The sequence below is a fragment of the Agelaius phoeniceus genome, chromosome 17, assembly GCF_051311805.1.
Source record: "Agelaius phoeniceus isolate bAgePho1 chromosome 17, bAgePho1.hap1, whole genome shotgun sequence".
In the NCBI taxonomy this organism is placed as follows: domain Eukaryota; kingdom Metazoa; phylum Chordata; class Aves; order Passeriformes; family Icteridae; genus Agelaius; species Agelaius phoeniceus.
In genome coordinates, this window is record NC_135281.1 from 11,356,210 (window position 1) to 11,378,874 (window position 22,665).

General features: G+C 46.5%; 1 protein-coding gene across 3 annotated transcripts; it reads left to right on the plus strand.

The window, feature by feature from the left end:
• Positions 1-141: 141 nt before the first annotated feature.
• On the plus strand, positions 142-21,894 carry CABLES2 (Cdk5 and Abl enzyme substrate 2). 3 transcript variants are annotated; one of them, XM_054644656.2, is made up of 10 exons: positions 142-670; positions 12,231-12,302; positions 12,493-12,585; positions 13,329-13,406; positions 14,857-14,965; positions 15,492-15,657; positions 16,374-16,477; positions 16,876-16,982; positions 18,248-18,452; positions 18,877-21,894. In XM_054644656.2, exons 1-10 carry the CDS (start codon positions 165-167, stop codon positions 19,015-19,017), a joined length of 1,581 nt encoding a protein of 526 aa, XP_054500631.1. In that variant the 5' UTR covers positions 142-164; the 3' UTR covers positions 19,018-21,894. The 3 variants fall into 3 exon arrangements, with proteins under 3 accessions (XP_054500631.1, XP_054500632.1, XP_054500633.2); XM_054644658.2 differs by lacking the exon at positions 142-670 and adding an exon at positions 1,909-9,788; XM_054644657.2 differs by lacking the exon at positions 12,231-12,302 and having other exon boundaries at positions 143-670.
• Positions 21,895-22,665: the final 771 nt, after the last annotated feature.

Genomic DNA, 22,665 nt, shown 5'->3' on the forward strand with positions numbered 1-22,665 from the left:
CGGCCCCGCGGGCCGGGGGCGGGGCCTCGCGCGGGCAGCCAATGGCCGCGGGGCCGCCGCCGGGCTCATTTGCATTCGGGCGCGACGCGGCCAATGGGCGCGCGAGCCGCCGGCCGCGCTGCGTTCCAGCCGCCCCGCCCGGGCGGCCGCGGCTCATTCGGAGAATGGCTGCGGCCACGGCGTGCGGCTCCCCGCCTCCCCGCCCGCCCCGCGAGCAGCCGCCGCCGCGCAAGCGGGGCGACTCCCGGCGGCGGCAGGCCGCCCTCTTCTTCCTCAACAACATCTCCCTGGACGGGCGGCCGCCCTGCCCGCCCGCCGAGAAGCCGCCGCTGCCCGCCGGCCCGGGCGACGGGGAAGAGGCGGCGGCGGAGCCGGCCGGAGCCCCCCCGCGCCTGCTGCCCCCGCCGCCCGTATGCCAGCCGCCGCCCGCCCTGCTCCTGCCCGGCGTGCCCGCGCTCGCCGCCGCCGGAGCCAAGGGGGATGCGGACCCCGCCCGCGGGGGCATCTTCCTGCCGCAGCTGCTGCTGGGCGGCCCGCTGTGCCCGCCGCCCCCGGCTCCGCCCGCCCTGCCGGGGATGCTGGCGGCCCCCAAGCCGGGCGCCCCGGGGCTGCTGAGCCCCACGCAGAGCGCGGCGGGCGGCGGCTTCGCTCTGGAGGCGCAGCGGCAGAGGTGAGTGAGGGGCCGGGGCTCGCTGGGCCAGCCCACACGCCCGCCCCCGCCGCGCTGACCCCGCGGGCCGTGGGAAGCGCCGGGACCCCCCGCGGGCCTGGGAAGAGCCGGACTTTCCCAGGGCCCTCGGCCGGCCGGCGGCTCCGGGAGGGGGGAGCGGGGCATGGGAAACGGGCGCCTCCGGGGACAGCGGCCGCGGGAGGCGGCGCCGGCCCCGCGGCGGCCCCCGGAGGCAGCACCTGGCCCGGCGGCCCGGCCGGAGGTGCGCGGGGATCCGGCCGGGGAGCGCTGCCCGGCCCGCGCCGCCGCCGCCTCGGCAACGCCGCTCGGGCCCGGGGACGCGGAGGATGCCCCGGCCGGCGCAGCGGCGGATGGTGAGGGGGATCTGCGCAGGGGATCTCTCGCTGAGGCTCTGTCTGCAGGTTTGCGGTACCCTGAACCCTGCCTTCTGCTTTTCCCCAGCCCGGTTTCTGCATTTCTCTGTTTCCAGATGAAGCTGCCAGGGTCACTGTTAGGCAGAGCGCTTCCTGCACTGCTGGTGTCGTGCCTTCTCCTGCTCTTGTGCTGCTTGTCTCTGCAACTGTGTGTTAATGAATGCTTGTGCACAGGGAACTTGTCAGCCTCGGGGGAGGATGCTCTGGCCTTCAGAGCAGGATTACCATTGCGATTCCAAGGGACTTCTGTCAGGCTGAAAGTGTTGCTTTTCTAATCGACTGGAAGGCAGGCTCTTGCTCAGATCTTGGGGATTTGAGCTCTGAAAGAACTCTTTTCAGGCCGTTTCTTGCATAAACAGCTCTGTAAAGTGAGCTGGCCCTCTGAGCCTGCAGATAGGCAGCAGTATCAAAGGCTTTAAGTCTCCGTGGTCTTTACAGTGGCTTCGAGAGCTTTGTCAGTGAGCTGAAATAGAGATGTTGTCCGTGCTTTAAAGCTGGGGGGGTTGCTAATGCAGTTGATGGGTATCCCCTTTCAGCGTGCATCTCGCTGTGGAGATGTCCTGTGTATCCCCAGCTTGCAGGTTGAGGTGAATTTGAAGAGAAGTAGTTGTTTGTCAGTAGTGTGGGGGGTCCTCTTGTGTTATCACTCCTGGGGTGTTTTCCTCTTGAAACGTTATTTTCACTTACTCCTTTTCTTGTCATGGAAGAGACTTTTCCCTCCTTGTTTGTTGGAGAAATTGAAGCTGTGGCTCCAGCTGGGTGCCCTGTATTCTGCAGCTGTGTGCCGCTTGTTGAGCAGGAAAGCCTGGAGTGTGGGTGTTGCTGTGGAACAACTCCTACCCAGCACTCCTGGTCCACAAAAGCCAGCACAGGAGGTGCTGTGTGGTTTAATTTCATTGCTTTTATATTGTAGGCAAAGCTCTTGAGGGCAGGGTTTGCATCAAGAGTTTCAAAGCACAGTTCCCTTTGTGGATGTGGCTTTTGTTGTGCCTGTGCGTGCAGAGTTCTGGAGAGATCATCCTTCCCCTTCCCATGCCAAGTCAATAGGACACTAAGAAAATATTCCTTGGATCTTCTCACTTGATGTCCTTCCTGCCTCTTTCTTTGGCATCAGGTTTGAGCTGTTCCACTACGGTAATTCTAATCAATCTGGCTGGAAAGAATGATGAATCAGAAATAAAAGGTAGAGAGAAGTGCAAGAGGCAATCAAGGGAATCAAAAGGCTTCTGTCTGAGTAATGACAAAATAAACCATGGAAGATCTGGCTGGAAGGGAGTGTTGTATTGATCAGTTTGCATACTACTTTCGAGGGTGATTTAGAGTTCATCTGGTTTTCATCTTGAAAGAAAAAGAGCATCTGCTGTAACCATCAGACAGGAGATTCACATCTTCACATGGACACACACATCTTCTGACAAAAGGACAGTTTTGTGCTGCCTGTGGAGACGTGTTAGAGCCAATGTACCTCACCCCTGTCACACTGGGCACAGGAGTGGGTGAAATGGGCCATCCCTCTGTAATGACAATTTCACTGTCAACTAACAGCATGAGTGACTTACCTCTTTATTTTTCGCTGGACAGTTTCATGCTTTGGTCTGTGACAGAATATCTCTCCATCCCCACTGAGCAGAGGCATCTCTTCTTGTTGGAAATACATGAGGAATAATTCAGGGAATTGCAGGAGGAATGTCCTTCGGGACAATGGTGCTTTTACTCAATCCCCTTCTGTGTTGGGTGAGCTGTTTGCAAACTAAGATTCCAAAATCTGCAATTACAAAATGGATCTTCTTTTATCAGGGCTTGGGAATCTGAGAATTGTTTTGCCATACAGCAGTGTTGCTGTTCTAGATCATTAACTGCATCATGCAGAGGTACAGGCCAGTGAAGTTGGTGGAGGGAAGGGGAAGTGGAATCTGCTCTGCCATCCTGGACTTTTCATCCTTGGTGCCCACTTTAGGCAGCTGTTCTCCTCAGAGTGCTTTTGGAGTCACTGTCAAGAGCTGCTTGGAATTTCCCTCAGATGCACGAGGATCACTGGCTGCAGGGTCTCCAGACTCACTCTGCCTGTGTTCAGTGGCCAGTCTTGTGCCGTGTCTGGGAATTTCATCCTGCTGGGGCTTGCCCTGATCCATGGAGATCTCTATCTACTATCAGCACTTCTATCTACTGACAGTATCATGGGGCAGAGCTTTATTACAAAACTTGACCTTGTTTGACTTGACTGAGAGGTTGCAAGAAGCCGATGAGAGCGGCCAGCGTGGCTCAGGGCAGGGTGTGACAGCGCCTCTGCTCGAGCTGGGGGCTGGTTATTGGTAACAGGCAGGATCTGCACCACAGATCTGCTCACCTGCTGTAACCTGGAGCTCCTCCACAGCTCTCAGGTCCTTTAGGATGGAAACTTAGCAGAGGCACCATTCAGACCTGGGTGCTCAGTTTCATTGTGCTGCTGGCTGAGCGTTATAAACTGAATGACTTTACCCTTCCACTTTGATTTTCCTAAGGAATCTTCTGTTTACAGGATCTTAAATTACAATGCTGTGTTATAGCAGCTTGCCTGCTCTGCTTGCCATCCCTCTTCCCTTCTCCTTTTCCATCTTGCTCTGTTCTTTTGTTCTTTCAGAGAACGAGCCTCACAGAAAGCAGTGGAGGGAGGCAGCAAACAGGGAACAAATCGGCATTCACAGATTTCTAATGAATTTCTGCAGCTGGGTCTGAAACTGGCAGAGCTTTCTGGGGAAACACAGATAGCAGAGAGCCCTGGAAATAGCCAGGTTATGAAAGCATGAAAAATGGAAACAACAGCCCTGGATGTCAATGCTTGTTGTGCTTCTGAGGTTTCATTATAGCCTAATGTAAAAGCAGCTGGTTTTGCCATAATTTGCTGCATTTTGCTGGGCCTAAGAATAAACACAGAGACTAAATTATTTGTGACTGATGCTTTAATGTCCTTGGAGTTCAGTGGTCAGGGAGCTGAACTGAGTGTTTGTGATAGCTCAGTCATTTCTGATTTATCAGCAAATTTAGGTCATTTTGAAAGTGGGAGTTTAAACAGTAGTTGATAACAGCAACACTCTGGACCTACTCTGCTTTTGAGTGTTAATTGGATGGCAGATTGCTGACATAGGTGTGATCAGATTAGTTTTGTGGGTGGAACAGCAAAAGCAAAAGTGCTTTGTCAGGATTTTATACTTACGGTTGTTAATGTGTTGTTTTGTCCTACTGTCAGCTTGGCTGCTGTTGTCACTTCAAGGAATATAAATATTTTTATAAAAACCCCTCTGCTAATAAACAGAAATTGTTAAGATGGATGAAATAAAAAGTCTGAGTTTAAATTTTGAACCAAATTTGGAACAAGCTGGGCCCATGGTGCCTTTCAGGAAGCAGTGAGCTCTGTCAAAGATGACAAGCTTTGACCTTTCAGAGGTGAACAGCAGACTGGGATGTGCTGCTTGAGGCTCAAAATGAGCATATTCTAAGCCTGAACTTCATTTAAAAGTCAGCTGGAATGTTAAGGCTGCAGTCTCCTCCCCAGGTTGCTTCAGCAGATTTCTCTCATATTCTCGACTGCAGGTGAATTACATGTGTCCACTATTAAGTGTTTTATAGCTGCCTGTGGACATTCCCAGCCAGATAAATTAAGCAGAAGAAGTGAGTTGTATGCCTAGCAGGAAACTTGGAGATCAGAACATCCAAGTCCTTGTATCCTGTGCACTCCTGTGAATGGGTCTGGGTCAGGCAATCCGAGACACTTCCAACACCAAGGTCATTTGACCTCTTCAATTTACACAGTCCAGAGGCTTTAAAGAGATCTTTGCTCTCCAGGCAGGAGTAGTCTGTGCACAATTATCTGCACTTGCAGCTGATTTTACCTGTGGATGGATTCTGCAGCTTTACAGAGTGATACAGGAGGCCTGGCCGTGGATTTCAGGATGCTGCAGGTTTGGGGATTCCAGCTCAGAGCTCCTTTCTGCAGGAGGTGATGAGGGTAGTCAGAATGATGTTGTCTTGCTTCAAGTCAAAGACTCATCAGCCAAGAATGAAAATGCTACCAAATTAAATATAAAAACCAGAATAACTTAATTTTGGGAATCCCATTCAAACCTCCAGTGAGGAAGTCCTATAGGAGTCTTACAGAATAGAATATTAAAAGTAATGATTTAGTTATATATAGTATATTAGATATATGGTATATTAAATACTGTGTTCTCCTATTTTCCATCTGTCAACCAGTTAAAGCTGTGAGGCTGTCAGGCTGAGCGAGCTTGAAGATATTTTTGAGCCTTCTTTTGAAGGTTGTTCTGAAGGTGTCTGGCTCTGTAGTTGGAGTTTTAAAAATGCACAATGAAATTTAGGCTCTTTAATGAGCACAAGGTATTGCTGATAGAGCAGGTGACTGCAGGTGGAAGGTGCTCTGCTAAAGCCACTCAGGCAACCCAGTTCTTCAGACAGAGCTCCAAACTGCTGACCTTTGGTTTACAGCTGTTGTGTATTTAACCTACTGTAACAGGAATTCACCTGGAGTTACTGTAATCTACTGTAAGAGGAATTTACCTATTTCCTGAAAAGGTGTTAAAGGAAGAGCTTTAAGCTGGCCCTCTGTTTCACAAGACCTACCAAGCCCTTAAAACTCAAAGCTTGCTGCCAGCTGACCCCATTGCTGAGGCTGTGATCCTGGAGCTCTTCTCCAGGGAGTGCTCCTCTCGTGCCTGCTCTTGCTCAAGTGGTGGTACCCAAGTGCAGACCTGGCCAGCTGGTTCAATTTGGGGTCCCCACAGCGTGGGCTGAACTGCTGCTGGTCAGGGCTGCTTGCTCAACAGCAAGGATGGATTTGCCCTTGCTCTGTTGTGGCTGCTGCAGTTTAAGAATAAAATTTTGTCCTAGTAAAGCTGCAACCTCTTGGCTGTGCATTGAAGGGGATGGCTAATGAAATGGAAAAAACCAGGTGCCCATAAAAACACTGTGGGACCTCTTTAAACTCACTTTGATTTGGTTTCCTCCAGTCACCAGTTTTAATTTTCTCCTTCCCAGTTAAGAGCTTCTCTCTTTCTCTTTCTTTTTTTCTTCTCCCTTTTTTTTTTCAGCTTGGGAGTTTATTGTGCTGAAGGCTTTTATTTAGCAAGGCACATGATGAAATGACAGCATCATCTCTCAGTGAAGTGCATGAATATTTCTAGCATAATGCCCAGAGTGTCATCAAGGACACGCTCTGCATTTCACGTGCCTGTTTTGGTCAGCAGTGCAGTGCTGAGTAAGCAGAGCACAAAGCACAGGGGGCAGCCAGCTTGGTGAGCTATGAACACCTTCAAAACTGGGAGAAATTTGGAGAAATGCTGGTGGTGAATGCTTTGTGAGCAGCAGCAGGGATTTTAGGAGTGAGCTTTAGGAGAGGGCTGTGGGCACAGCAAACTTTACATCTGGTTTGGTGGTTCTGTTGCAACAGCTGGGCTTTCACAATGCTTACTGGAAGGCATTATTTTCTCCTTGCATTGTCTAAACACTCTGAGCACCAAAACAATGTGATTTATGAAACTCAATGAATATAAAGCTCATTCTCTATTGGGTCTTAATCATATGTGGTTGTGAATCAGCAATGAAGTAGCAGCTGCTGTGAAGATTATCTAATTTCTTTCCTTATTAGTATTTAAAACTCTCCAGGCTTAGTGAGCTTCCCACTTACTCGGCCTCCACCTTCATTCAAATTACACTTCATTTCTGCTCATTCTCATCTGTTCCATGGGCTGTGTGACACATTCTTCCCTTGCATGTGGCTTTACTGGTGGAGGAGTGCAGGATTTTCTCCTGGCTGTTTGGGACCAGCGGGAAAGCCCCTGGTGCCCTTTCAATTTTGCAAGCAAACCTTGAGTAGGAACACAAAGCTGAAGGAGTTGGGCCTCCTCCTTCATCCTGGGCTCTCACAGAGGGACCTGATCTGTAGCCTAAAAGTATTTTTCATACTCATGTGGCTGGTTACAGTTCATCCTTTAAAATGAAGATTAAAATGAATAAGTTAAACTAGCCCTGCTGTGAGACTTGTATTTATTGTCTGGCAAGCTGGTACTTAAATGTCAGAAAGCTCCTGGGACAGGCCTGCAATCCAAATGCATGTTTGTGGTGCCATAAAACAGCGAGAGCTGACTTTGTGAGGAAGGAGCACTGAGCTGTGCACATACTCTTGGTGATGCAAAGTCTCTTTCTTCTCTGCCTCTCAAGGAGCATCTGAGCTGAAACCATCCAGCCATGAAAATGGCCTGCTCAATGCTGGGCTCTTCATGACACAGATCCTTTGAGAAGTCATTTGTTTTACCAAAGACACGGTTTTGATGTGATTCAGTGTAAATGCAGTCTGGGTTTCTTTTGGCTTTAATTACTGAGAGCTTGTTGCTCCCAGTGAGCTGTACTCAATCTGCTCTTGAGCAGGAAACTCATTAGTGTGAGCGCCGAGGGTGGTGAGGCACAGGGCACTGATAGCAGAACAGGGATGCTCCCACTCACACACTCTGAAATCCCTGAATGTCTCCTGGGCTGCAGGAGGAATGGCACCTGCTAAAAAGTAAGCTCAAATACAAGGAATAGCTTTCTTAATCCCCCAATGCCTGGATTTTACCGAGTGAAGCCCAAGCACAGTTCATATCTGTTTGTTGTCTTGCCTTAAGGAATGAAAACAATACAACTTAATCTTTAAAATATATCTTGGAAAAACAAAGCTGACAGGTATGTCTTCCTGTTGTAAACAGGATTTGGGATCTGGATTTCTTGTGCAAATTACCTTTGACAGTTGTTTTTAAGCTAGTGCTTCCAAAAACCAGTAAATTATTTTTTGTCCTTGTTATATTAATAACTCAACCTCTTGACAAATGTGATCATACTGAGGCCTGTAAAGGACATTAGAAAGGGACATCATATTAAAATAAAACTCGAGTGAGAAATAGGAAACCGAATTCTATTAGGCCCTAATTTTCCACAGTAATTAAAAATCCTTGACCTCCCCCATTCCACTCATCTGCTGGCAGTATGGATGGCTAAAGAGCAGCAGAGGGTATCAGCCCTGCTGCTAATTTTAGCCCAGTGCCTGGGGTGTGTGCCTGTGCGTGCATGCAGCATCTGCAGGGCCATGGATGCAGCTCCAATGGAAACAAATCCATGCTGCTGGGCCCCTTGGAGGATGGGCAGCTTTGGCAGCATCTTTGAACAGTCCTGATGCAGGGCTTGGTGATCCTGGGGGTGATGAGAACAAGAGATCACAGCGTAGGATGAACTCGGGGTGCTGTGTTGGTGGGACCATCTGAATGTTGGTTGAACTGTGGCTATCTGGGGAGGGATGTCCCTGAGAGGGATGGGGGTTCATCAGCCTGGGGGAGAACCACTGTGAGATTTTAGAAGCTTTCAGTTTCACCCTTCAGGAGGCCAGCTGGTCAGTTCACCTGCTGTGGCAGAAATGTAGGAGCCAGAAGGACAAAATGGAAAGGAGCTTCAAAGTGGGCAAATGGCAACTGCACCACTGGCCACTGTCAGGCCCAGTACTGGGGGTTAAGGCCCCACTTTAAGGGGTTAAAAGAAGATTTGTAGGGCTGTTTGTTGCAGAATTTGTGAGTGCAGAGTAGGGCCATGCTGCCCAAGGGAGTGCCTTAGAGGACTGTTAGTGGCCCAGCAGCAGGAGTGGACAAGGCTTGTCTGTGCCTCAAGCCACATCTGACAGCACGAGGCCAGCATCCCTTGCATTCAGTACCTGCTGAAGAACTTGCACACTTCCAACTGCAGGAACATCTTTGTCCTCCTGGGTGTCTGCAGGTAGCCCAGTGCAAGTGGGAGGAGGGAGAAAACTCTTGGCAAGCCAGCAGAAAGGTCAGTGTTCCCTAATCTGGAGCTGTGACTTAACAAGCTTTCTTCTTTCCATTCATCAGACAGGACACGTAGGGATTACCACTGCTATACATAGAGTGCTCTTAGCTGTGTCCTGTCCTGCTGGGAGCACTGCAGAGCTGTGTCACCCTCAGGTCTGGGCATCCCACTGCTGCTTATCCAGTGTCCAGCCTCTGCAGAGGGTTTCAGTCAGGACCAAGAGAGGACAGCTCTGAAGCTGGAAGCACTCAAACATTGAGTTTCCTCAGTGGGAGATCCATCAGGAAGAACAAATGTGGGGGCTGGCTACTGCTTCCCTGGGCAGGAGTCAAAATGTAGCTCTGAAGATAATTTGTTGGGTATTTTCCCAAACACAAGGGGGTTTTGTGGGCTTTTTTAAGTGCATGTTCAGCTGGTCAGGGATTTGGCAGCAGTGTTGGATTGTGTGAGCCCGGGTGTGCACATGGAGATAAGGAGCCAAGGCGTAATCTAGAATTCCTCTGCTTGATAGCCCCTTATCTCTGGGCATGGGCTCTGTGTGTTTTTGCTCTTGATGGGTCCCCTCGAGGTTCTGGCTCTGTAAACACAGTTGCTGTTTTAATGATCTGGGAGTGTCCTGCTTTGGCTTTATTGGCTTCTGAAATAAAAGGCTGGGAAGCACCCAAAAATGAGCTCCTGGTCAGGGACATGCAAGCACCCAAACCCTCTATAGCTTGTCACAGCAGTGGCTGGTGCTGGCAAACAGGCACGTTTGGACTTTCTGTTGGAATTACAGCCTGCTCCATGGAACCCATGAACATTTTAATATTGGGTATTTCAATTGCAAATTGCCAGGTCACAAATGGGTAAGGCTGCATAACATAACTCAGTATTTGTAGAGATGTTGGTATTCTTAGTATTTAGGTTGCTTCCAGCAACGAACACACTGTGTAAACCACTTAAAATCCTTTGAATTCCATGGACCAGAGCAAGAAGTGTATCCTGGGTGAAGCTGCTTAGCAGCATAGGTGACTTGACATTTTTTCTGTCATCAAAGTTAGCAGTCACTGGAGTGACCCAGTGCAGCCTGTTGTGCAAGTGTGAGTTGGCTGCATGAGAAGAGCACTCAAACTAAAGCAAATATATGTGTGTGTGCATATTTATAAGTGCAGATTGCTCAAAAAGTGTCAGAATTTGGTGCATTCTCTAAGTACTGCACTAGTGACTCTCAGAACGTGCTGAAGGTGCTGTGTTGCTTGAAGGTGTTGAGCTGGGCCTAGAAACTGTTTCAGGTAGTCTGGGTTAGTGAGAATTCTTTACATACACCCCGTTTTGGGATTTGAGGGAGAGCGTCTGGCTCAGTGTCAGGGATTCCTCCAAGGTGACAGCTTCGCTGAGGGCAGAAATTATTTACAAGTGTAGCTAAAAATGAAGTTTCCTGTTGGCAGAGTGGGGATGAGTCATTGTGGTTCTGAGTCAAGGGGTGGGATCTTCCCCTCGCTGCAGCAGGGTTTTACTTCCAGATCTGCTCTCGGTTCAGGTGTTTGGCACTCTTGTCCCTGTTCCTGAGAAAACAAGGGGGTGTTCAGAAGGTGTAGCACCCTGGCTGAGCCTCCACCATGGAGTTAGGAGTTAGGATCTAGCCATGGCTGTCCCAATCCATCCTGTTACTCACACCAAGCATCCTTGAACAGAACTGTGTGCTTTTTTTGTACCAGTGCCCACTGGCATTAGCTGTGTTTTCCCTCTGCTTGCCATACACGGCGTCTTTCTGTCTCCATCCAGCCAGGTCTCCCCTGGGAGAGGAGGAAGGTTGTGGATGTTACCAACTGCTTTAGAGCCAGGAGGTTTGCAGTTACTTCCTCATTTCATCAAGGGTTTTTTATTGAACTTTAGATGCTAGATTAGACTGGAGAGCTGTGTAAATGTGAAAGTGTTAAACGTTCCTGTGCCATTCTTGCTGAAAAGCAGCAAACCAGTAATAATTTTAACACTGAAGTGCTGGTGGAGGGTGTTGAAGCTGTGCCAGGAATGTTCTCCAGTTGCACCTTAATGGCTGTGGATTTGTAGGAGGCAGTCTCTAGCAATACTGAAGGTGTTAGTCCTGTGGGAGTGCTTGTCTCCCTTGTGTTTTGCAGAAAGGGACACTTAATTTTTCATCCTCCTACCTGTTTGAGTTCTGAGCTTTACTTCCTTTTAAGAGTGCCTGAACAGTGCAGCTGAGAGTCTGCTCTGCTGCAGCTTGAGGTTTGACTTTTTGTTTTTTATTTTGGTGGTTTTTTTTTGTTTGTTTGTTTGTTTTTCCAGAAGCTGGGTCTTGTCAAACCAGAGTCCTGTGACTTTTGTCTTGTTGTGCTGCTTCTGCATTGAGTTCCATGGCAGCACTGCCCATTAGTTGAGTTCCTGTCTTACTTGGGAGGAAAACCTTGGGCTTGAGCGCACATGGCTTGTGCTGGAAGTGTAGCATAATGCGTGCTCAAACAAAGGCAGAAAATACAGACTCTGATAGTTGTAGTGTCAGCTTTTTGCTGGCAGAGTGCATTGTTCCTATAGAAATTGCAGTCAGAGTTGCACAATTCATTTGTAAGTCTCTACCAACAAAGAAAGACTTGACTTGGACAATAGTAATGCATCTTACTTTGGCAAAGTCTGTTTTTTTTTGCTTGAACGTAATATCCTATTACTGTTACACTAACTCACGTGAGCCCTACTATTATTCTTGCATCTTCCATTCTGGGACTTCACATGGATGCCAAATACTTTTTGCTTCCTCTAATAACCCTCTCTATTGTTTCTCAGAGAGATCTGTCAGTTTTATTGAGCTGCAGCCACAGACTCTCAGTCTGCTGACTCCTGGAGCTGGAGACAGCTGTTCTGAATGGAGAATGCACACAGATGTTTGGTCATCATACAGATGTACCTGTATCTCTGCTTAAATTGATAGAAAATTATTGATTCCCCTGCCTTGATGGAGGGATCCTTTTGTGACATTCTTGCCAGATTTTAAATGAGTATTTGGAAGCTTTTTAGGCGTTTAACTTATAGGTAGGCGTTCTTCTGTGTGGCAGATAATGAATGGTCTTGTTGATGAAGTTGGTATAAATATGTACTTCAAGGGTCCTAGAGGGGGAGACAAGTTCTTGGCCTTTTAAGGAATTTTAAACTCTTAGTTAAGCGCTCTTGCAATAAAAACAAAAATCCAGAAAGCCTGCCACGCATCCTAAGAGCTCATAGATCTGTTGCAGTTCATAAACTCAGAGGCCATGAACTAATGCTGTTCACTCTTCATGGTGTTGTGCATTTTGCAGAAGGCGTTTTATCTCCCAGCGCTGCTCTCTAGACTTTTTAGAAGACATAGTGGAATATGCCAGTGTCCGAAGGTACTTGTTTTCAAAAGCAGCATTAACCTCAGCTCGTTGCATGCAGTCCTCTCCTCCCTCCACCCTCTTCCACGCCAATATCTGAGGTCCTGCATGCTAGTGCTGCCATCTGATCATACAACTGTGGCATGAATTTTTCTCAGAACACTTAACAGATTTGGCTTTTTTTGTTTGTTTTTTATCATTGCAGAACCAAGCATATATCTGGGTCTCCGAGACACAAAAGTTTGAAGAAGATGCACTTCATCAAGAACATGAGGCAGTATGACACCAAGAACAGCAGGTAACATGTGGAGATTGAGGTTCCCCCTGTATTTGTGTGCGGTAGGAAGCAGCCTCCAGTTCCATGCAGTGAGACATTTAATATCAGTGAGAATTAGAGGATGCCCCTGGGGCCTTGTTAGCTTTATTGAGACTTCTGTCAAAAGTGGTAGGTGCTCATATCTGCTACATTTGCAGCAATACACTGATGATTCTGCCATCCTACTCTGAGGAGGTTAAATCATTCTCTCTTTTCTTCCCTCACTTTTCTTATTTCTCTCACTTTCTTTATCTCTGGCACAGAGAGGTCAGAGCTGAGAATGGAGAAGAAATGGAGAAGCCATTAAGGAGAATGGCTTGGTTTAGCCAAATTCTTGGCTCATAGTTGCTGAGCAGAAGAGAAAGGGAGGCTGCATTTATGTTTATTATTAATAGAAGTGTGAGGTTTCATCTAAATGTAGAATATAAGGTTTATGTAAAAATTACATAAATACAGATATATATTTAAGGACTGGGATCTCCTTTGAGTTGCTCCCAAGGTGATGGCAGGTCCTAAACACTGAGGTTTGATAGAGAGCCCCAAGGACCTGCAGGGTCAATGTTAAACCTCTGCTCTTCTGCTGCTTTCTGAAACTGTTAAATCCATGGCAGTATCTATGACTTGCAGAGCAAGATAAGAAGAGCCTTGTGTTAATACCCCATAAAAAGCTGCTTTGTAACTTCTGGATCTTAATTGATACCCTGATCTTTCCCCATCTGCTCCAGGATAGTGCTGATCTGTGCCAAACGAACCCTGTGCGTGGCGTTTTCTATCCTACCTTACGGGGAGGGGCTACGGATCAGGTGAGCCTCTTCAGCTGCTCTGGGAAATGTTGAAATGTCTGCTCTGTTGTTTCAAGAGATCTCCTGAAATGAGTGTGCTTGGTGTCTCCTGTTCTGAAGCAAGTGAGCCTATTCAACCTGCCATTCATGTGTAAGGACAAGAGCTTGCTGTAAAACCAGACACTGCCACAGCGTCAAAGTGTTCATTCCAGCTCCAAGAGAAAAATACTGGAAAAAGCAGACTTTTCTTCCAGTGTTTATTCACGTTTTAAAGCACTCCAGTCCTGTGAAATCTCTGAAATCAACTTTGAACAGATAATGTGATTGGCTGCTGGGTAGGTTTTCTATACTCCTGAAGTGGTCAGAAATCAACTGTCTTTAGAGCCACCAACAGTGGTGTCAGGAAAAAAGCACAGGGAGTTTCAGGGAAGGGTGATGTTGCCTTCAGTGGAAATTCTCAAGGTTTTATAGTGAATTTGCACCTAAATAAGTTAAAGATATTCTTCTGTTTCTCAGTTTTAAGCCATGAATGTCACTATTTGCAACCTAAGAAAAGCAGAAACAGTTTAGACTGATTCACACTGCTTTTAGTGTTTGGACTACATTTTTATTTACAACTGTCAGTATGATCATTTATGAGAAACAAAACCCACAAACTGGATTTCCCTGCGTCTTTCTTCAGTCCCTTGTGAAGTTTAAGTCCATTCTGTGAAGGTCTGTTATCTACAAATATACCATACAAAACACTAATTCTGTTCTGGCAAAACAATTGTGTTGTCACTTCTGTCCTGTCAGTAACTTATGGACAAAGGAAACGGATGCTTAGTCGTGGGAATTGTATTGTATGCAAATACATGCCATAAAAATAGTTGATGGGAAAATATTCTCCCACATAATAGAAAGGCAGCAAGGTCACTGGAGCTATTTCAGAGCAGTTCTGAGCACTGTGCTGTTCTGCTTGCAAGCTGGCAAGGCAGTTCTTCATTTGAAAACTGGATTTTGTATTGGAATATTGGTGACAAAGCCATGTGCTGCCATCGTTGACACAGAGACTTGAAGCTTCATTCTGAACTTGAGCTTGTGTGCACAGGGGTTGCAAATTTGCTCTTGAAAGGCAGGTTTCTAATCCTGGAAAACAAGTAATGTAAATCAACTTTGCTGTTATGTTTTTGAACATTAGAAGGTTGGGAATGGTGTGGTCTTGTGCAGAAAGATCATATTAAAACCAGTTTACCTTCAATAGGCAGATTGGTAGATTTGTGTTAAACTGAAATGAAATCTGATTCTTTAGTTAATGAACATCTCCACATTTTGAAAAGAGTAGTTAAAAACTAATGCTCTCCTGGAGGTGGCATGGAGGGGTTGGCTTGTTTCCACACAGGAGAACTCTGACCTGGTGGTGTTGGCTGGTGTTTACCATGGGGAGCTGGGCTTGCATTCTGTAATAGTGCTCTTTCTTACCTGCATTTAGTGATCTGAAAATGGAAGGACAGAAACAGCGACATCCTTCTGGGGGAGTTTCAGTATCTACTGAGATGGTGCTTGGACTGGAAGGAGTAGAGCTGGGTGCTGATGGCAAGGTAAGGACATTTATTTTTTCACCCCAGATTTCACAAATCAGTTTGTGCAGTGCTTAGCTGTCCATTATGTGAGAACTGTGGCTTTTCAGAGCAGACCCCTAGTTTGAAATTGTGGCTTGTGATAATGCTACTTCTGAAAAGGCTGCTGAAGCTTGTTATTGCTTCTGCCTCTTGTTTCTGGAGAATTGAGTTGGCTTTGCTATCTGAGGCGACATGTGAGTGACATTCTGTTAGAAATATGGATGAAATTCATACTGCTTTAGTTAAATTTATAATGCCAGAATTTAATTGTGATTCTCTCTTTTTCTTTGCCATCCCACCAAATTTTCTACATCTCTTCATTTTAAAGTTGTGAAAACAAGGCACGCCTCATCCAACTTTTCCCTTCCTCCTGTCTTACAGTTCCAAGCTCCCCACTCCCAAACACAGACTCTAGGGGACTCTGATTTGGAAAATCCTAGGTGTCTGGAAATGAGCTTTTCAGGAAATTTCCCTCCATAACCACTACAACTTTCTCTTCTTTCAGGTTGTGTCCTATGCAAAATTCCTGTACCCGACCAACGCTCTGGTTGTTCGCAAAGCCGACGCCTACGGTGCTGTTCCTCCCTGTCGAGCCAGTGCTCCCCGGAGTCTTCCTGGATCAAGATACAAACCTGTGACAGCAAAAACAATACCAGCAGGGACAGACATTGGTAAGGACAGCAGACAGCTCTGTCATCACTGGTGCACACAGCAGAAAAGGCAGAGATTTGTCTGAGACAACTGCAGGTGGTCAGTGTTGTAGGGATGGAGGTGCTGCAGCTCCTTAGTGCAGTGCAAATCATGAGCCTTAGGACAGAGGTTTCCACAAACTCCTTACAGCCTTCATATATCTGACCTAGTTCTGTTTATGCCATTCAGGAGGCACAAAGCTTTTCCTTGGGAATGTAAAGTTTTATATTTCTCACCAAGAAACATCTGGTGTACGTGGATCCAGGTGGTTCTCCTTGCCTTCTAGCACAGTAAATGCATAAGCCAGAGTTTGTGCCAAGAATCCCTTCTCTTGTGTAAAAGAGCAAATCTGACACTACTCTGCTGTCTGTTAAAAGGACAGGCAGAAGAATTCAGTGTTGGGCAGTTGTTTTCTGGGTAAATTTGTAGATGCAAACTCAGTTTGCACTAAATCTAAAATGGTGTGTCAGGCATGATGTGTGTGTGGTGGAGAAAGAGTTTGTGTGGTTTATTTAATTGTTCTAATTTGTGACTGGGGCATTTATGAAATGCAAGCATGTGCCTGTAGCTGCAATTTGCCTGTACTTTGAGATCTGCCAACACTTAATGTTTGCTATTTGAAAACTTTCTTAAGGAGGAAACAGGGAATTTAAAGCTCTTCTTCTGGTGACCCAATGTGCTTTCCTCATTCCCTCAGGAAGTGAAGCTGGAGAAGCTGCAGAGTATGATCCAAATCTTCTGGATGATCCTCAGTGGCCCTGTGGAAAACATAAACGTGTTCTCATCTTTGCCTCCTACATGGTGAGTGACTGGCATACCTGAAAGAGGAGGGACTCCCTGACAGATCCTCCTATAAAGAGCTTTTTTTTGAGGAAGAAAAAGTGGTTTTTTCTGATAATTGATTAGGAAAAATACAAACAGTTGAGTTTGTACATTGAGCTTGTCAAAGGCCAACCTGTCTTCATGTTGTAATTTACTTCTTGTAACCATTTGCTTACTGTTTTTTAAAGACTTTGTCTATAGTTGGGATTCAACTTTGGGACATTTCAGAAATGTTAAATTGTTAAATGTTAAATTGTTAAATGTTAAATTGAATAATAAAACTCAAGTTTGCCTTTGCATTAGTGTTTTTGGAAGAGTTGTTTGGCTGTCAGTCCTGTTCACAAGACAAATGATAAATTTTGCTTCTTGCATTTCAGACTACAGTCATAGAGTATGTGAAACCCTCAGACCTTAAAAAGGATATGAATGAAACCTTTAGAGAGAAGTTTCCTCATATCAAGTTGACACTGAGCAAAATTAGGAGGTAAGAAATAAGCCTTGAGTAACAAGGACATCATCCACAGTGTCTGAGGCTGCACTTGTATGCAGCAAATACTAACTCTATTAATAGCATATATGATTAAACACTAATCTCCTGTTGTCAGTTGAGCTGACTTGTAGGATGACAGCCCTGTACTGGAATCTTTAGGATGCTGAGAAAGGGTAACAGTTGGTTTTCAAAGTTCCATCTCAAGGGTTTTGTTTCACCAACTGTGGTGTACTAACACTAGGAGCCAATTAACAGTGGAGTAGCATTCGCTTTGAAACAAACCCTTGTAACCTGATTGCTTGGCTGCAGTGCAATCCCCTCCAACTGGATTGGCTTTCTGGGCCCTCTGGCTATTTTTGCCTTTCAATTACCAGACTTACTGATGACCACAGACTCTAACAAGATTGTAGGATAAAGAGTGTTCGATCTGGGGAGACTTGGTAAAGAAAAGCTTTTTGTGGAGGCCACACAGAATTTCTCATCCTTGAGTAAATGCATCTGGTTGCTCCTCACCAAGATGCACTGTTGCACCTTCAGAGAGCTGTAATCTTGCTGGTGTTTGATGCAATCAGAGCCTGTTGAAATAGCCAGCTTGAACACGATTCTGCTGAGTCACCAGGGCCGGGTGCAGCTCAGCTCCAGGGCAAGGTTTGCTTGGGCAGTTCTGTCCTGTGTGAGTCCTGCATGCTCCTCTTTGCAGCAGTTCAGAGCAGTGTGTTCCTGCAGAGATCGTGCAGCTGTAGTGTGGATGGCAGCCCTGGCAGGAGCCATCCACCTCCAAGCCTGCTGAATGCTGAGGTGAAGGGCTGGCTGTGTGGGGAGTGTGCAAAGCAGGCTGCCTTCCCCTCACACCTGGCTCTTACACAAGGTGTCCACCAGACAGGTCTCTGTGCAGCAGTCATCTGCAGGGCTCTGCCATGGTTTTCTGTAGGTCAGAGTGGTTCACTCTTATGATCTGAATCACAAACCAGTTTGGGAACCCAGAAGAAATCCTACAGCAATAGCCTGTGTGTCAATGAGGCAGCTAAGCTCTGGTGTTTATGGGCAGCTGAGGAATTGTTCTACCACAGTGGATGTTGTCAGCCAGGTGAAATCAGTTTGTGCAGCAGCACCAGCTGGGCTTTTCCACTCTAGGATAATACTTGTCATGGTTTTCCAAAGAGGAGTCTTGCCCATATGCTCGTCTGAGTTCCAGTATTTCTACAGCATTTAATAAAATCTGTCATGTTTGGGGGGGCTGTCTTTTCTCCTATTCCCAGTTTAAAGAGAGAGATGAGAAACCTGAGTGAGGAGTGCAGTCTGGAGCCAGTGACTGTCTCCATGGCTTACGTTTACTTTGAGAAGCTCGTCCTCCAAGGCAAGCTCAACAAACAGAACCGCAAACTGTGCGCTGGTGCTTGTGTTCTGCTGGCAGCCAAGATCAGCAGTGACCTCAGGAAACACGAAGTGAAACACCTGATAGATGTAAGTGCTGTGAGCCTTGTTCCAGCTGCTCTCAGAGCCTCCTCCCTAGCTCATAGGCAAAGATTAAATGCAAAGTTTTCAGTGGCACATGCTTGTATGGAAGACCAGCTCTTTCAGCCAGTTTTATGTCTCATTAGGGCTCTTCCTTGCTTTGGTTTTTTTTTTTAATTCATTAAAACTATCTGCCTGGTGCAGGCTAGTATCTTACTGATCCTCCAGTGAAGTTATTTTTGCACTTGTATATGTTTGCCAGAGAAGCAGTAACAGTTGTGTGGGTGTCACAGCTGAGCTGATAAGCTGGTTTGATTCTGAAAATACAGCTCAGGCAGTGCATCACAGACTTAATCTAACAATGCCTTGAAATCACCTGGATTAACTGATTCTTTCTCCCCTCCTTTGTTTTGTTTTGTTACCACCGTGACAGAAACTAGAAGAGAGATTCAGATTCAACAGAAGGGATCTCATTGGTTTCGAATTCACCGTGCTCGTGGCTTTGGAACTGGCTCTGTATCTCCCTGAAAACCAAGTTTTACCTCATTACAGACGGCTCACACAACAGTCTTAACCAAAGCTCCCTCCCAGCCAGCATCCAGCTGTGCTGGGATCCCACCCCAGGATGCTGCCTGTGGAGCTGCCACTGGCTCAGCTCGTTGGGAAGGCTGCAGGGTGATGGGAACTGTCGAGGTCTGTGGACACAGATGCCAAATCTGGGGCATGGTACGAGAAGAGTTATTGAACTTTTGTTCTCTTTTGGACATTTAAAGCACAAATATTCACCAGTCAGCTGTCATGGCTGCTTATTATTCCTTATTTATCTTCCTGGTTTTACTAAAACTGTTCTTCCCTATGAAGAATACTATGGTATTGGTTCTTTTTATTTTGTTTTGTTTTAAGCCTTTATTGTATTCCTTGAAACTGAAAGGACATCACTTCCATTCCAGTGCACCATAAAGTTCAGATGTTTCTAAGAACCTTCTCACATTTTTACATTAATGAAATGCATACTTTATTTTTTTAAAGATGTGCCTAAAACTGGCTGGTCTGGTACCAGTGCTTTTTAAGTTAGTTCTGTTATTTAGTGGGGAATCCTGAATTTGTATAGCCATTTATTCTTTACCTGCATTGGCCTTGCATACAAGGAAAACAATTCCAGTATATCTGCACTAATAATATACAGGGCATCTATTCTATGATCTATAAGTAGCGAGATTGAAATTACTCCATTTCAATTTATTTACTATAAATAACTTTAAAATATACATTTTGCTTTAGAAGGAAAATCGGTTTGAAAACCTGTCATGAAGTACCACACATTGAGTGAGGTAGCTGGCAAGTGATTGCCATCCTAATTCACTCTTGAGTGGAAGATGAGCACTTGACTAAGAGCAATTTGCTGTCTAATGTTTAATTTAGGGGGTTTATTTGTTTCTCTGTTCTGTAGCCTGAAATAAGCACCTTTTTTAGGATTGACTGTATTATAGATGGTCTTATCTGAGCAAATATGAAGCCAGTAGAGTTACTGCTGCCAACTGAGGCCAGTGAAACAAAGCATGCTCGGTATTTAAAATGCTACATTTTTTACTCTCTGTTCTTCCAAGCGTTGCATCACTGTGATGGTCCTCATAAAACTGGCATTTCTTGCACATCTGAGCAGCCACTACTGGCTGGTGCCCAGCAGCTCTCTTGAGTTCTAATAACTTCTCTGCCCCTTGGCTTATTCCTTCCTTTATTTTTACAGTATCCAGGTTGGGAATGAATTCTTGATTACACATGGAACCTTCTGTGGTATTGGCTCTTGGATTTATTTTCTGAAGCAATATTATTGATACAAGTTACTGGGTCCCTTTGCAAGGAACAAAACTGATACTTGGTTATTCCAACTGAGAAAGTTGTCATTTAAGTTTGGTTTATAAACTGCCAGACCTCATGCTGAGGTCAGGGACTTGTTATCCAATATGTAAGTAATGTAAATTCCTGTTCCTTGTATTAAATATTGGTTGTAGCCAAAACCAAAGCTGAATCCTTGCTCTTCAGCTGTGTTTTGTCTGAAGCTAATTTGGCTTCATTAGAATTGCAGCAAACTTTACTGGAGTTCCTTCCTCTCAGAGTGGGGCTCAAAGTGTATTTTTCATATATAATAATTAGAGTGACTATCAAACCTTTTGTAACTGTGTTCAGCTGTATGTAGCTTCAAATTATTTGTGTAAAATTTAATATGCTTGTGATTTCTCTAACACAGAAGGACTTTCCAGTCTCCAGAAGTAAGATGTAGCTAATAGCTTAGACAATAAGCTTGCCAGATATCTTCCAAAAGGTTTTAAAAAACTGCCTACTAGTTAAACTTTCTACTGAATATAACTGTCCTTGCATGCAGAAATAGTGATGTACTAAACATCTAGTGTGTAATGAGCCTCCAAATTAGCAAACAGTGGTGCAGACAGCTGAGGTGCTCCACCACTTCCCAAAGCATTGTGGAGGGGCCAGAGGTACAACAGAGCAAAGAAATTTCTTACAGAACAGCTTGATTGGTATGAATGAAATCTGAACGTGTCTTTCTCTGGGAACTTCTTTATTTAGTGTATAAAGACTTTTCTGTAACAAAATTAACTTTCTGAGGGAACAAAACGCACTTTGGTTTGCAACACATTGCAGTCTGTATTCAGTGGAAATTTGTCTAGTTCAAGTGGCCATTTGGGCTGAAATTACACTCCCAGAACCTGTGGGTTTACGTCATAAAACCGGCAAGCTTTTGTTTTCTTCCAGGAGAACAAATTGGGATAAAGGAGCATTAAATTACAGAAAGCTGAATGTTGTCTGACAGTTATTCTAGCCCTTGGCTCGGGCACACACTCGAGTTGGGAAGCCAAGGATGACGCAGGGCAGCGAGGGCTGTGCCAGCTGTGTCTGGCAGAGCTCGGGTTTGGGGTGATGCTGCCCAGAGCCTGGGGCTTTTGCAGGCACCTGTGTGCGTGCAGGGACATCCAGCCCTTCTGCAGCGATCCTCCCCCAGCTCCAGCTGCTCTGCCCGCCGGGTTTGCCGTTCCCAGAGCGCAGCTCGCAGCCCTGGGCTGGAATCTCTCTTTTTTCACCTAAAAGCTGCCACCATGTGGCAAAGGACTCTCAGTACCTTGCGTTCACAAACTCAGCGCGGGACCCAGAGCCAGACCTGCCGGTTCACGTTTGCACAGCCAAACTCCTCTTGCTCTGAAGAGAAACAGCTTTACACCGAGGGGGGCTCGGTGCTTTGTGAAGGTGCTGCTGGGGTGGCTCAGCACGGAGAACTCTCTTGAGAAGAGCCTGTACATTTCCTGTAAACAAACACTCATCTAGTTTTGTCATATTCCATTATTTAAAAGTCTGAGTTGTAGCCTGTTTTGGGGTTTTTTGTTTGTTTTTTCTTCTGTGAAATTAAGATGCTGTGAAATAAAACCTGGTTTTGGTACATGGTTTGTAACCAAATGTCTCATTTTGGAATAACAGCATGGGTGGTGTTGGAAGGGCCCTCTGGAGATCACCTGCTCTGACCCTGCTTCTCAGGCAGCTCACCTGGGGCAGGTGGCACAGGAATGTGTCCAGGTGGGTTTGCAATGTCTCCAGAGATAGAGACTGCCCGATGTCCCCGGGCAGCTGTTCCAGTCATCTGCCACCCTTGATGGAAAATTCTTCCTCAGGTTCAGGTGGGATTTTTTGTGTTTTCGTTTATGGCCATTTCTCCTTGCCCGATTGCTGGGCACTGCTACAAAGAGTCCGGGAACATTTTCTGCCACTCCTTGGAGATATTGGTACGGACTGAGGAGCCTCTCTCAGGCCCAGGGACTCCAGAGTCCCTTCTCCTGAGATATTTGTAGGGATTGAGCAGCTCCTCCAGAGTCCCTTCTCCTGAGATATTTGTAGGATTGAGCAGCTCCTCCAGAGTCCTCCTGAGAGAGAAACCCCAGACCCCTCATCCTCGCTGGGGCCTCCACGGGCCCTCCCTGTGGCTCGGAACGCTCTGTTGGTTTCCGCGGGGGTTCCGGGCTGCTCTGCTCACAGAATCCCACAGGGGTTCAGCACGGCAGGCACCTCCGGAGCCCATCCCGTCCAACCGCCTGCCCAGGGAGCGGCACCGGGAGCGGCTGCATTCGGAATGGCACCTGAGGGGCCCGCTCAGGTGAGCAGCCCCCAATGAGGGACAGGGGTACGAGCGCCACGGGCCTGAAGGGCCAGGCCGGGC